This window comes from Malaclemys terrapin, chromosome 21, assembly GCF_027887155.1.
Source record: "Malaclemys terrapin pileata isolate rMalTer1 chromosome 21, rMalTer1.hap1, whole genome shotgun sequence".
Classification (NCBI taxonomy): domain Eukaryota; kingdom Metazoa; phylum Chordata; order Testudines; family Emydidae; genus Malaclemys; species Malaclemys terrapin.
The window spans coordinates 235,291-250,089 of NC_071525.1; the positions used below are offsets into that span (position 1 = coordinate 235,291).

At 39.9% G+C, this 14,799-nt stretch overlaps 1 protein-coding gene across 4 annotated transcripts in view; it reads left to right on the plus strand.

Moving 5' to 3' along the window:
* The window catches only part of ASH1L (ASH1 like histone lysine methyltransferase), a 146,236-nt gene that overhangs the window by 45,799 nt on the left and 85,638 nt on the right, over positions 1-14,799 (plus strand). For all 4 annotated transcript variants that reach the window (XM_054011466.1, XM_054011463.1, XM_054011464.1 and 1 more), the window contains one exon: positions 4,655-9,350. In XM_054011466.1, coding sequence (XP_053867441.1) covers positions 4,655-9,350 — 4,696 coding nt within the window. The remainder of the gene's footprint in view (positions 1-4,654; positions 9,351-14,799) is intronic.

The window sequence follows — 14,799 nt, forward strand, 5'->3', positions numbered from 1 at the left end:
TGTGTTAGGAAAGCAATTTACCACACTTTTGGGTGCTGTGAAACAAGTAATGAGTTATGAGAGACTAAAACAATCATAAAAATAGATAATTGTTCAAACCTTTGTAATGGTATATGTTTATAAGCAGAAGTAGGACTCCCTTTGATGTTTTTCATAGATTCATAGATTATAGGACTGGAAGGGACCTCGAGAGGTCATCGAGTCCAGTCCCCTGCTCGCATGGCAGGACCAAATACTGTCTAGACCATCCCTGATAGACATTTATCTAACCTACTCTTAAATATCTCCAGAGACGGAGATTCCACAACCTCCCTAGGCAATTTGTTCCAGTGTTTAACCACCCTGACAGTTAGGAACTTTTTCCTAATGAACAACCTAGACCTCCCTTGCTGCAGTTTAAGAGAGATCTGTTGAGAGATCTGTGAAGTGAAAAGCCTTATTACTTCAGCAGTATTCCCAGATTCATCTAGGAACATTTTAGAAATCACTTTTTTAAATTATCAGAATTATTTAATTTTTTAAAATCCTACCTTTATTTGAACACCAGACACTCTTGTTGCAGTAAAAAAGCTTCAGGCATTAAATATATTTTGATTGGCTGAGCTCTTAAGTAATTGATAATGGGGAAAGGTGGTGAAATACTGTCTTTGCAGTTCAGTTGACCATTTACATGGTTCAGCAAGTTAATCAGTCAGACAATAGCATGTGAGTGATTTATTTTTATTTAGATAAATCACTTGATGTCACCAGTGGTCAATTATTTAACATTCCAGAGAATAGGGTAAACAAAGAGCTGTTCTGTTGATCCAGGTTATAAATGTTGCCTTTCATAATGGATTTGTAACTACACTAGCAGTCTATTGATATAGAAATCTCCTAGGGAGACAAAATGTTCTCTATACCAAGATGTCTCTATTAACTGGATTTGTTTTATTTTATATCCAATTAACAAAATGAAATTGGTTCCCAAAAAGTGTATGTTAAACCAGATATTTTCTGTTAACGTACCTGTGATTAAGTGAATTTTTTTTTAACTGTAAAATTCAAAATACTTGGAACAGAGAGTCCTGTGGCACCTTTAAGACTAACAGATGTATTAGAGCATAAGCTTTCGTGTGTGAATGCCCACTTCGTCGGATGCATGCATGCACCCACGAAAGCTTATGCTCCGATACATCTGTTAGTCTTAAAGGTGCCACAGGACTCTCAGTCTGGATCTGTAAAAAGCAACAAACACGGCTACCCCTCTGATACTTCAAAATACTTGGTTTCCAAACTAGGACAGAGGGCTGGTTTCTGGAGTTGCAGGCAAAAATACAGGTTTCTTCCAACCTCTTGTCTTTAATTCAGCACCAGTTTCAGTTTATTCCCCCCCTCCCCCCCCAATGTTTGACAATTATTTTCTATGGGCTTGAAATACGCATTCACGATGAGGAAGAAGCTTTTCAGGATGAGTGCCATCAATTTCTGCAAAATCTATGCTAGTTTAATAACAAAATTTCAAGATCTTGACCTCCCCTCCCATCGAAGACTAGTTTGATCTGCACCTTTCTCCAAGAATATATTGCAGGCAATCAAAACCTGTGCACATGCTTTGGGACTTGGTCCAAATTAGTGCATGACTTGAAGAGGACAGTTTGAGTTCTTACAGTTTGAAACCACTTTTCAAATGTCACCTGAGGGTAAACTAAGTGCAGTGCTGTTTTCCTAAATCTGCCAACAGACACATGAAGTATCTGCTGGTGCTCAGAGCTTTCCAGCCTGCAACAAAATGAAAATTGATCAGCCGTCTCCATTTTCACTGCTGCTGTTCAGATCCTTTTTGGAAAATATTCCAGTTTTGTGAAACTGACAAGAATCAAATAAATTTTGCTACAGTGCTCTGAGTTGAACCACAGTAGAGGCAGGCGCTGGAACTATTCACTGAGGAGCAGGACCTACAAGAGAGAGTTGGGAAAAGGGTAGAGTAGCTGAGGCACCTTTCTGAAGAAAACAAGAAGCCCTGGGTTTGAAGGAGGGACACAGGCATGTATAGAGAGTGAGAATGTGCACTTTCTCCCTTCTGACAGTCAGAGGGTTTGCGAGGGGAGACCTTCCAGTTTATCACTCTTGCTAGCCAAAGACTTTTACAAAATATGGGGCAAACTGAGCAGGGTCCTAGGACAAGATTTCTAGTACACCTCTACCCCGATATAACGCTGTCCCCGGGAGCCAAAAAATCTTACTGCGTTATAAGTGAAACCACGTTATATCGAACTTGCTTTGATCCGCCGGAGCGCAGCAGCCACCCTCCCCCCCCCGGAGCACTGCTTTACCGCGTTATATTTGAATTCATGTTATATCGGGTCGCGTTATCTCGGGGTAGAGGTGTATATTTCCCTATCCCAGCAGTTCAAGGCGGCAGGGATTGCTTCTCAGTTTGGTTTTGTCCCAGACAGTGAGGTCTCAAAATATTTCACTGTCTAGTAAAACTTCCAAGCCCTATGTATGGGAGCATGGGTGGGTGTAAAAGAGGAGAGATTGATGGGATACATTAGAAAAGAGAAGTGCAGCATGTAAAGAGATATTGGAGAAGAAAGGAGAAACATGAAATATCAGGTAGGAGTCAGAGTCCACAACTTAACAAAAGGGAAAGAAAGAGAGCTATAGGAGGAATGGAGAAAGAGAGAGAAGGAAAAGAGGAAATAGACTATTGACTAACATTTTTTAAAATAGGAGCCAGAAATTAGACTCCTACGTGTCAGTGGACTGGGTCATAGGCAGTTAGGCCTAGTGGTCAGAGTCCAAGTGCCAGAGACAAGGGGCAAGACAGAGTTGAAGTCAGGAATCAGAGTCAAGGGTCAGGACCGAAGTCAGAGCCCGAATGCCAGAGCCAGGGGTTGAGGTGGAGTCAGAGTCAGAGCTGGATTACCAGGAGTCAGGGATGGCAGAAGCAGAGCTGGTTCTGAGGCAGGAGCAAGGCTGGGTGCAGAACAGGGTCTGGACTGGAGATGTGGAGGAGCAGGAGCAGGCTCAGAGAGACAAGCTTATGGAGGCACAGTCCCATGGGTATGTGCGTTGAGCAGCCAGCAAGTAGCTGCTGCTGCTAGGTTTAAGAGCTTGCCTGCTGGCTTCCTCAGCCAGTCAGGCAAGGTGGTCCATCAGGCAGCCTGGCTGGCTCATTAGGGTGTCAGGAGTACTGAGCAGGTGCGGCTGAGGGCCTTACTCCTGACACCAAGTCCATATATAGGTGCCTTAGTTATGGGATTTTCAAAAGTGCTTAAGTGAATTAGGAGCACAAATCCCATTGACTTTACATGAACATAGGAGCCTAAATTTAGACTCCTTTTTTTAATCAAAATTTTGGCTGCTCAAGACTACATAAAATAGTGGGTGAAGCCAGGAAGGGAAAGAAGGTCTAGCAAAAGCACGATACTGAAGTAAGTAAAACTGGTCAAAAAGAACCCTGCTAATATACACTTCTACCCCGATATAACGCTGTCCTTGGGAGGCAAAAAATCTTACCTCATTATAGGTGAAACCGCGTTATATCGAACTTGCTTTGATCTGCCGGAGCGCGTAACCCCGCTCCCACGGAGCGCTGCTTTACCGTGTTATATCCAAATTCGTGTTATATTGGGTCGCATTATATCGGGGTAGAGGTGTATTATAATTACTCAATTAACATCACTGGTATATCTCAACAATTTTGTTTTGCAGTATTTGAGCAGCTCTATTGCTTGTTACCTCCTGTTCATCAAATAATATTAAATGAATTATGGTGACATTTAAATATATTCAACAAATATTTTTTCTGCTATTTGGCCAACCCAAGTTAGATTTGTAAAATTTATTAAATACAAAATTGATTGTCAATTAAGTACAGTAAAAATAAACGGTATACAATTTTTGTATTAATTTAAATGTCAGGGAGGATGGTGTTGGGTGGGCATGGTAGCACCAATATTTTTCAACATGGGTAGTAGGCTTAATCCTCGGGCCAATAGGTGTCAGGTAAGTTTCTTCAAACCTTGTACTTTCTACTTCATTACTTGATAAAAAAATGAGTGTCAGTTCCTCCCCCAGCTCCCAGTAGAAGTTAATACATCTCATGCATTTCTAGGATCTCTATTGGGAGCGGTATATAAAAGATGAAAATCCTTTGTAAGGAAAAGATTAATTTACTGGAACATCTCCAAAAAACATTTAGTGATGTAATGGATTATTGTATTAGCATAGCTTTTCACCTCTAGAGACTAGGTTTCAAATATAGTTTAAGCCACAGCTGCAAATAATTTTGGTAGACTCTAGTCCTCATTTTTCCAGTGCACAAACCACCATGCAGTTCAGTATATTTTAGCACAGTTAGCAGTCTACTGTGCTGAAAGCCCATGACCACACCAATCAGTAGAACAGATTAAATTACTTGGACTGGGTGTTGTGAAGGTGTGTGGGTGATAGTTGTTTTATAAAAGCCTGTATATGTCCACTGAAATGTGTACTTTTAAAAATGATACAGTCCATTGAGATTCAACATCTCATTCACAGTGATCCCTTATCAAACAGCAATGATTAATTACATCAAGCACTCCATACTATAGGGTAGTATGATTAGAGAAAATTGACTTTTGTTTTTACTTGGTTTCTAAAGTATTTTTCTTATTTAAACTTTTAGGACCCTTCAAAGTTTTGCAAGAAAGCTGGAGAAATTGCAACAGTTGAATTCCGTGCTGAGGAAGACATACAAGGAGAAACAAGTCCTGTATCTAAGAAGTTTTCTCCACTACCCACTGAAATGACAGATTATATAAAGTCAGCTCCTCCTACTCTTGTTGGTAGCCGTGATCCTGACTTGAAGGATAGAGCACAAATTAATGGAGCAACAACTGTAACAGAAAAATTGGCTCAACTTATTGCAATTTGCCCCCCCTCAAAGTCTTCCAAAACAAAGCAGAAGAAGCCAGGAAGTGGAACTCCATCTGGGTTGGTTAAAAACTCTGGGAAGAAGCTACCAGGAACTGGAACTGCAGCTGGACTGGTTAACAAGGACTTAGTAAAGAAATTGCCAGGAACTAGCATTGCTGCTGGATTGGTTAACAAGGACTCAGGGAAGAAGCCACTGGGGACTGGCACTGCAGCCATATTGGTTAACAAAGACTCTGGGAAGAAGCCACCAGGGATTGGCTCTTTAGCCGGATTAATTAACAAGGACTCTGGAAAGAGGCCACCAGGGATTGGCACTCCATCTGGATTAATTAACAAGGACTCTGGGAAGAAACAACCAGTGACTAACTCTGTGGCTGGATTAGTTAATAAGGACTCTGTGAAGAAACCACCAGGGATTGGCAACCCAACAGGATTGGTTAACAAGGAGTTGGTCAAGAAGTCATTGGGGATTGGCACCCCAGTGGGATTGGTTAACAAGGAGTCGGGGAAGAAGCTGCTGGGGATTGGTACCCCAGTGGGATTGGTAAACAAGGATTCGGGGAAGAAGCTGCTGGGGATTAGCACCCCAGCAGGATTGATTAACAAAGACTCTGGGAAGAAGCTGCTAGGGATTGGCACCCCTGTGGGACTGGTTAACAAGGACTCTGGGAAGAAACTGCCGGGGATTGGCACTTCAGCAGGATTGATGAACAAGGACTCTGGAAGTCTGAAAGCTGATTCTCTCAGTCCTGCCTCGGAGCCCTTCAAGCTTTCTTGCAGTACAAACCTCAATAATCTTGAAAGCCATGAGACAACAGAATTATTGAAAGATAATATCAGCAGTAAAACTTTTGAGAAACATATTATAAGACAGAATAAAGACAATATCTTGGAAAAGATTTCATTTCGAAAAGAGGTTGCTGGTATAGACAAAGAAATATTTAACGAAGGAACCTGTATTCAGCAGGACAGTTTCCAATCCAATGAAAAGGGGACTTATGAAACATCTAAGCATGAAAAGCAGCTTCCAGTATATTGCACTTCACCAGACTTCAGAACAGGAGGAGCTTCAGATGTATCAACAGCAAAGTCCCCATTTAGTGCTGTTGGAGAGGGAAACCTCCCATCACCCTCACCCACAGTGTCTGTTACTACCTTAAACAGGAGCCCCACAGCAACTTCCTCTCAGTTAGCTTCAAATCCATCACATATAAGTACCACCACAACAGATGTCTTAGAAGGAATTTCTGAGCAGATTGGGAAGACTCAGTTTTCTTCGGACAGTACACTTCTGAACCTGAACAGGTCATTGAATCACAGTCTGAGCACTGATTTTAAAGGTTTGGATAAAGAATTAAATGATTCAAAAGCCACACACACAGACACCACAAGAACTAGTCCCTCCATAGGGAAAAAAACCAGTCTGGCAACTGAATCAAATGTTCATGCTACCGTCACCTCTTCAGTGGTTAGCTTCACAAGTTTGTTTAATACCAAACAGTTTCTAAAGATTGGTGCAATAACTGCATCAGGGAAACCTTGCCAAGGAGCTGAGGACCTGAGTGCTACTCAGTCAAAATCTTTAAAGAAAAAAAAAGGAAGGAAACCACGATGGACTAAAGTGGTGTCTAGAAACATATGTCAGCCTCCAAAGGGTCTAGAATTAGAAAGGTCAGAGCTTTTTAAAAACATTTCATGCACTGCACTATCAAACAGTGGTCTGGAGCAGGCTAAATTCTTGAAAAATATAGGGTCAACTTCATTTATAGAGCATGAATTTGTCAAACATCAGTTGCCAAAACTGAGCAAATCTAGCAGCGGACAGTCTCTTGCTCTGTTAACTGAAGCTGACAGACAGACTCAAAAATTCTATAGTACTCACAAACAGCCCTCCAGTGTGTGTGTGTCAGGTGACATCTTACCAGAAATTTTTAAGCCCAAAAGAGGAAGGCCTAAATCAAAGGAGATGCCCCAGCTGGAAGGTCCCCCGAAGAGAACCCTAAAAATTCCAGCATCAAAAGTCTTCTCAGTGCAGTCAAAGGAAGAGCAAGAACCTCCTGTTCTGCAGCCAGAGATAGAAATTCCGTCCCTAAAACAAAACTTAACAGGACAGACTTTTCCGAAGAAGAGAGGGAGACCTAAAAGGCAGATCAGATCAGCTGTTAAAATGAAACCACCTATTCTGTCTGTGGCATCTTTTGTTGCTACAGATAATTCAAACAAAATGGAATCTGAAAGTGATCAGCAATGTAGTGGGGATTTTTTTGAGCGGAAGGACCAGGTCAGAGGTCCAGAGGAAGCTCAGAAAACTATGTGTAGCATGAGAGATGTTGAGGTAGAATCAGATAGAAAAGTTACCAAGAGAAGTAATGGGCAATTAATGAAAACAATTATCCGAAAAATAAACAAAATGAAAACTTTGAAGCGAAAAAAGCTTTTGAATCAAATCCTCTCTAGCACAGTGGAGCCAAATAACAAAGGGAAAGTGCAATCAAAACTCCACAATACTGTGTCAACCCTTGCTGCCACTTTTGGTTCAAAATTAGGCCAGCAGATAAATGTCAGCAAGAAAGGAACCATTTACATAGGAAAGAGGAGAGGTAGGAAACCTAAAGCCGTCCTAAATGGTATTTTAACTAGTAATTCTGCCAGTTTAACTGTTCTTGAGAATACTACCCAGCAAACAGCTGGGACAATTCTGGGACAAGTACTTCCTCCTTTGCTGCCTTCAGCAGCTAATAATTCAGAGGTTCTTCCATCTCCGGTGTGCTCTCAGTCTTCTGCAGCAAGTGGGGGACAGAGCCCTGTCAGCAGTGATGCAGGATTTGTTGAGCCCAGTTCAGTGCCATATTTACATCTACACTCCAGACAAGGAAGTGTAGTTCAAACCCTTGCAATGAAAAAGGCCTCCAAAGGAAGGAGGAGATTATCTCCTCCTACTTTATTGCCGAACTCTCCTTCTCACTTAAGTGAACTGACATCTCTGAAGGAAGCCACTCCTTCACCAATTAGTGAGTCTCACAGTGATGAGACAGTTCCCAGTGACAGTGGAATAGGAACAGATAATAACAGTACTTCAGACCGAGCAGAGAAACTCTGTGGGCAGAAGAAGAAAAGACATTCATTTGAGCATGTTTCCCTCATTTCCCCTGAAACCTCAACAGTTTTAAGTAGCCTAAAAGAAAAACATAAACATAAATGTAAGCGCAGGGGTCATGATTACCTCAGCTACGATAAAATGAAAAGACAGAAGCGAAAAAGGAAAAAGAAATATCCTCAGCTCCGAGGTAGGCAAGACCCTGATTTCCTTGCTGAGTTAGAGGAACTAATAAGTCGTTTGAGTGAAATTAGAATAACCCACAGAAGTCATCATTTTATACCCCGAGACCTACTGCCTACCATTTTTAGGATAAACTTCAATAGCTTCTATACTCATCCAACATTTCCTTTAGATCCTTTGCACTACATTCGAAAACCTGATTTAAAGAAGAAGAGAGGCAGACCCCCCAAGATGCGGGAGGCTATGGCAGAAATGCCTTTCATGCATAGTCTTAGTTTTCCTCTTTCCAGTACTGGATTCTATCCCTCTTATGGCATGCCTTATTCTCCTTCTCCCCTTGCAGCTACTCCAATAGGATTAGGTTATTATGGAAGGTATCCTCCAACTCTTTATCCTCCACCACCTTCTCCTTCTTTTACTACCCCATTGCCACCACCTTCTTACATGCATACAGGCCATTTGCTTCTTAATCCCGCCAAATACCACAAGAAGAAGCATAAGCTTCTACGTCAAGAAGCCTTCCTCACAACTAGCAGGACTCCACTCCTCTCTATGAGCACCTACCCAAGTGTTCCACCTGAAATGGCTTATGGCTGGATGCTTGAACATAAACACAGACATCGTCATAAACATAGAGAACATCGTTCTTCAGAGCAACCACAGGTTTCCATGGACACTATAACTGCTAACAGCTCTTCCAGAACAGTCCTGGAATCCTTGAAGCGCTACAGATTTGGGAAGGAGGCTGTTGGTGAGAGATACAAACATAAAGAGAAACATAGATGTCATATGTCTTGTCCACACCTTTCGCCTTCAAAGGGTTTGCTAAGCAGAGAGGAACAGTGGGTCAGGAGAGAGCCTTCAGAGTCTAATTCATTAGCATTGGGATTACAGACACCATTACAGATAGACTGTTCTGAAAACTCTGCAGGTCTGTCCTTGGGAGGATTTACCCCTAGCTCTGAGCCAGCTACCAGTGATGAACACACAAATCTTTTCACAAGTGCAATCGGCAGCTGCAGAGTCACTAACTCTACCAGCACTAGTGGACGTAAAAAGTTAACTGATGGCCCTGGACTCTTCAGTGCACAGGAGGCTTCTCTCAGCCGACCTCTCAGAAAGGACCCATTGCCTTCTATTGAAAAGGCACTACAGTCACTATCAGGTAGGAGAGCTTTTTATGCTACCTCCCTTCTCATTGATGGTATTACTATATTATTGTATTCCATATCTAATAAGATACTTTTAAAAGGTTTGGTGGTAAAAGTTACATTAGCGTATAACATTTTTCCTATATTAGGAAACTACCAGTATAATGGAGTTCTGAAATGCTGTTTTTCACTTTGAGCATCTCCACTATATTGGAATTCTGTCCTATACAGTACTGATACAGTGTATTCTACTGTCTTATACATAGAGACACTATCAAGATTACCTAAGTGGAATTTCACACAATCCTTTATTATTGTTCTGCTGTAACAATACTATCATTATGATTAAGGATGCACTTTCATTATAAGCTCCTATTTTTGAGCACTTTTAACTTTCTGGGAAAATTGTTCTTTGGATTGAAATTTCTCATGCTTGATTCCAGTCTAAAAGTGAAGCGTGTTGGGGGCTGTGTGTGTGTGTGTGTGTGTGTTTAATGTGGTAAAATTTTATTTAGCTGGTTTTGAATTAGCCAGTAATGCACTTTTTTTCTCCCATGCTGTAAGAAAATGTTCAAATTTTTCTTTACTCTTAAAAACTCAGTTCAGTTTTTAAAGTATGGTAATGGTCATAAAAGTAACTATATAAAATTAGCACCTTTTTGTACAACAGATCCTTTACCCGTTTGTGTTTGTAAATCATATCTACTTGCTTAACCAAATAAAATATTTTTTTCTGTTTTACTCTCCATGCTACTATAAAGTCAATGCAGTTATGGGAGAGTCAGCTGGATTCTTTAATGCTCTGTGCATCAACAGAATTGTTAACTAAATTCCAATTGCTGAATCTTTATTACTGGTGACTAGGCAGTTGGTGTGCTTTGACTGCTGCTTATCATAATAAACTCTCGGTTACTTTGTGCTTTCATCTGTTTTTTGTATCCACCTGTTGTCTCTCATATTATATTTAGGCTTTGTCTACACTGGACTTCTGTTGGTAAAACTTTTGTCATTCAGGGGTGTGATTAAAAACACACACACACACACACACCCCGAACGACAAAAGTTTTACTGACAAAAAGCGCCGGAGTGAACAGTACTTTGTCAGCAGGAGAGCTCTCCTGCTGACAAAGCTACTGCCTCTCGTTGCGGGTGGAATTTTTTTGTCAACGGGAGAGCTCTCTCCCGCTGACAAGGAGCGACTATACTGCGCATCTTTTAGCGGTATGGCTGTAGCAGCACAGCTGTATCACTAAAAGATGCATAGTGTAGACATAGCCTTAAATTGTAAACTCTTTGGGACAGGGATTTTCCTTTGGTCACATGTTTATAGTGCTTACTACAGTGCAGCCTAGCTGCCTGATTGGGGCCTCTAGACGCTACTGCAAAATAATAACAGTAATATGGTGGTGATGCATGAGCCAGGAAGAATACATCTTAATCTTCAATCTCCCTGGCCACTCAATTACAGACCTAAAAGTCGCAATATTACAACAAAAAAACTTCAAAAACAGACTCCAACGAGAGACTGCTGAATTGGAATTAATTTGCAAATTGGACACCATTAAATTAGGCTTGAATAAAGACTGGGAGTGGATGGGCCATTATACAAAGTGAAACTATTTCCCCATGCTTATTTCCCCCTCCCCTACCTCCCCAGTTCCTCACATCTCCTTGTCAGTTGCTGGAAATGGGCCATTTTCATTACCACTACAAACAGTTCTTTTTCTCTCCTGCTGATAATAGCTCACCTTAACTGATCACTCTCCTTATAGTGTGTATAGTAACCCCATTGTTTCATGGTGTGTGGGTGTGTGTATCTTCCTACTGTATTTTCCACTACATCCATCCAATGAAGTGGGCTGTAGCCCACGAAAGTTTATGCTCAAATAAATTTGTTAGTCTCTAAGGAGCCACAAGTACTCCTGTTCTTTTTGCGGATACAGACTAACACGTCTGCTACTCTGAAATCTTAATATTAATATTCCAGGTTGGTTTACATAATTGATAAGTTATCTGACTATCTTTTTACTTATAACTTGGGCGAAGTTGAAGTGAAAGCTAACATGAGACAATAAACAGAGAATCCCATGATGGCATTTTTACTGAATTACAGTTCAGAATATACATACACTCTATAATTTTCAAACCTGTTTACAATGGTATTGTAGCTGTGTTGGTCCCAGGATATGAGAGACACAAGTTAGGTAAGGTGATATCTTTTTTGGGGCCAACTTTTGTTGGTGGAAGATACAAATTTTCAAACTACAGTTCTTCAGGTTTGGGGGGAAAAATCAGGATGTCTGAGCTAAACACAAGTTGAGACAGATAGTTAAGCATAAGTGGTAACATATTGTAGGTCATTTGAGATGGTGTGGGCAATAAGGGTTAGATTGTTAATGCAAAAGAGATTTGAAGTGAGCCATTAAGGGATAACAGGCAGGTGTGTGTTACAGATCATTGTAATAAGACATGAAACCAGGGTCCCCATTAAGTCCATGGTTTTTAGTGTCCAGCAGCATTATGAACTTAAGTTCCTAGAGTTAGGTTTTGAAGGTGTTGTTGTGCAGGCTTGCTTTGAGGATGAATATTGAAAGATCAGATATGGAGTGATCACTTTGTGAAAAGTTTTTGTCTTCAGATGATATTTTCTGTCTTATTATCTGTCCCTGTCCTAATGGTTCCTAACATTGTTAGCATTTTTGACTGCCACTGCACATTGAGAAGATGTTTTCAGAGGGCTATCCACAATAACTCCAAAATCTCTCTTAAGTGGTAACTGCTAATTTAGACCCCATCATTTTGTATGTATAGTTGGGATTATTTTTTCAAATGACCATTGCTTTGCATTTATTAACATTGAATTTCTTCTGCCATTTTATTGTCCAGTCATCCAGTTTTGAGAGTCAGTTTTAGACTTAATTATTATGAGTAATTTAGTATTGTTTGCAAACTTTGCCACCTCACTGTTTACCCCTTTTTCCAGATTATTTATGAATATGTTGAAGAGCACAGGTCCCAGTACAGAGCATTGGGGGAACCTCGCTATTTACCGTTCTCCACTATGGAAAACTGACCATTTATTCTTAACCTTTGTTTCCTATCTTTTAACCAATTACTGATCCATTAGAGGACCTTTCCTCTCACCCCATGATTGCCTACTTTGCTTAAGAGCCTTTGGTGTAGGACCTTGTCAAAGACTTTCTGAAAGTCCAAGTACACTGTGTCGACTGGATCACCCTTGTCCACATGTTTGTTGACCCCCTCAAATAATGTTAATAGGTTGGTGAGTTGATGTAGGTGAGGTGATTGGTGATGTAGATGCACGCACATAAAAAGATTGGATGTACCACCTTTGATGGTAAAGCAGTGGTCAATATGTATGTTTGTTGACCACATATCTGTAAATTTAACTTGTAAAGAAGATAACCTCAAGTTAAACTCCTTATTATCTCTAATCTGGAGAAAACATAGAAGCACAAAAACAAGATATATCGCATCTTCAGGTGCTGGAGTAGAAAGCACCTTGTTTTCCGGTACTGGACAGAAAACAGAGACAGTTATATTAGCTAGAGCAACTTTTCAAGTTTTCCAACAAGAAACTACTCAAACAGACATTCTTTTGAAGCTGCTTGTAAACATCACAAGCTGCCAAGGGCTCCAGTGTGTTCTAAACTTCTGTCTCTAAGGTAAAAATGGAAAACTAATTAAACAAAGGATCCACTTGATTGGTCTCGCCAGAAGCCAGGATCCACTTAAAGCTACAACCATCGCTAATCAGCTGCCTGAAAATTAAATGAATATCACAGCTTTAGATGTAGCAGTAAAGACCATTATAAATAGTGGAAGTAATTGGGCCCTTACAGCACAATTATGAACTGATGTATTGAAAGAGATTCCCTCTTGAAGGAGTCCTGGAGATTGCAGTTAGGCCCAAGTAGCATATAGTCAGCCTGAAATATTGCCTATGGGCAGGAAGTGGCAAATTAGACTTCTCATGGATTTCAGTAATGGAAAGTTGGCTTTCATATGAAGAAAGGCATCAACAGGTACAGCATATAAAGAATAATCTTAACTTATTTAAATATTTACTACACAAGTAGATATATAACACATGTTGGGATAGTTACATTAAGGTTTTTTAAATTGTCAGTGAGACTATTTCTTTTATACCTCCTCCTGTAAAAGACAGTTGCCTTAGTTATCATGAGTAAAATGATATAGGTCTCCCTGGAAGTGAAAAACTATATTAGTTAATATATATGATTATATTATATATATAATTATGTATATTAAAACTATATTAGTTTTTAAAAACTTATTTTAATGACTTTATAGCTTTTCTATACATAAAAATATCACAACTTCAAAATCTGGTATATCTTGCCCTTCTAGAGCTATAAAAGTGTTGTGTGTCCCACTGGAAAGGGAAGATTTTCATCTTTCCAGTAATATAAAGCTCTCATTTCTAGCTCTGCTGGGACAAAAATATTAGCTCTTATACCCATCACAACTTCAGGACTGAATATTGTGCATTATGGGACTTGGGAGGGTGGAGTGGGGATTCCACATTTAGAAGGAAAAAAACTAGTCATTTGTTTGGCAGGTTGAAATTTTTAAAATGGTGGCTGTTTGAAGCTGCTCAGAAGCTTGGAATGTTAGGATAAAGAAAGTTTCTATGCAGCGGTACACGCTTCTGTACAATTAGTGAAAGAGACAGTGCACTTAAGGAGTCCTGCTTACTTGCACATATGATATGTTGAAAAAGTAATATGTGATCCCTATAATAAAAGACTTCATTGTAATACATATATATGGGGGGCAGAGTTAAGGTTGCACAGGCAACTTTAATATTGTTGATTCTTGTCTTTTGAATACTGTGCTATGCAGTATAGAAGTGCTTATTTTTTTTCCTTCAGCAAGGAACAAAATTGTAGTAATTAAAAAAAATGAAAAGGTAGCAAATGGAGTCTTAGGCTAGCAAAAGTCAAAGCTCATTGCATAGATGTGTCTCATCATTGGTTCTTAAGTCGTAGAAAGTAATTTTTAAAGAAAGGGCAATAGAAATATGCCTGTGAGTGTTTCATGCCAATGATAGGGGATATTTTTAGTGCTCACTGGGTTGCTGTCTTGCAGAAATTATATTAGGATTAGCTGTTCGTCTCTGTGTTTGTTTAAAAAGTATATCTGAGTAAATTATATTAGTTGTTCGAAGCACATGTTTGTGTTATGACCCAGTGATCCAATTTAACCCATGTAAAATGCCAGATACCATGATGATTGGTAGTGTATTCATGTGTAATCATAATAATTGTGACTTTCCTATCTCTATAATTCAGATTATTAAAAATACTTTAGTTACATAAGAACTAAACTTATGTAGCTCTTCCTGCTATTTATGAAGAAAGTTCCAAAATGCTAAGTCATCAAGGGGTTAAGTTTGAATATGAGGAGTAGAAAACTAGT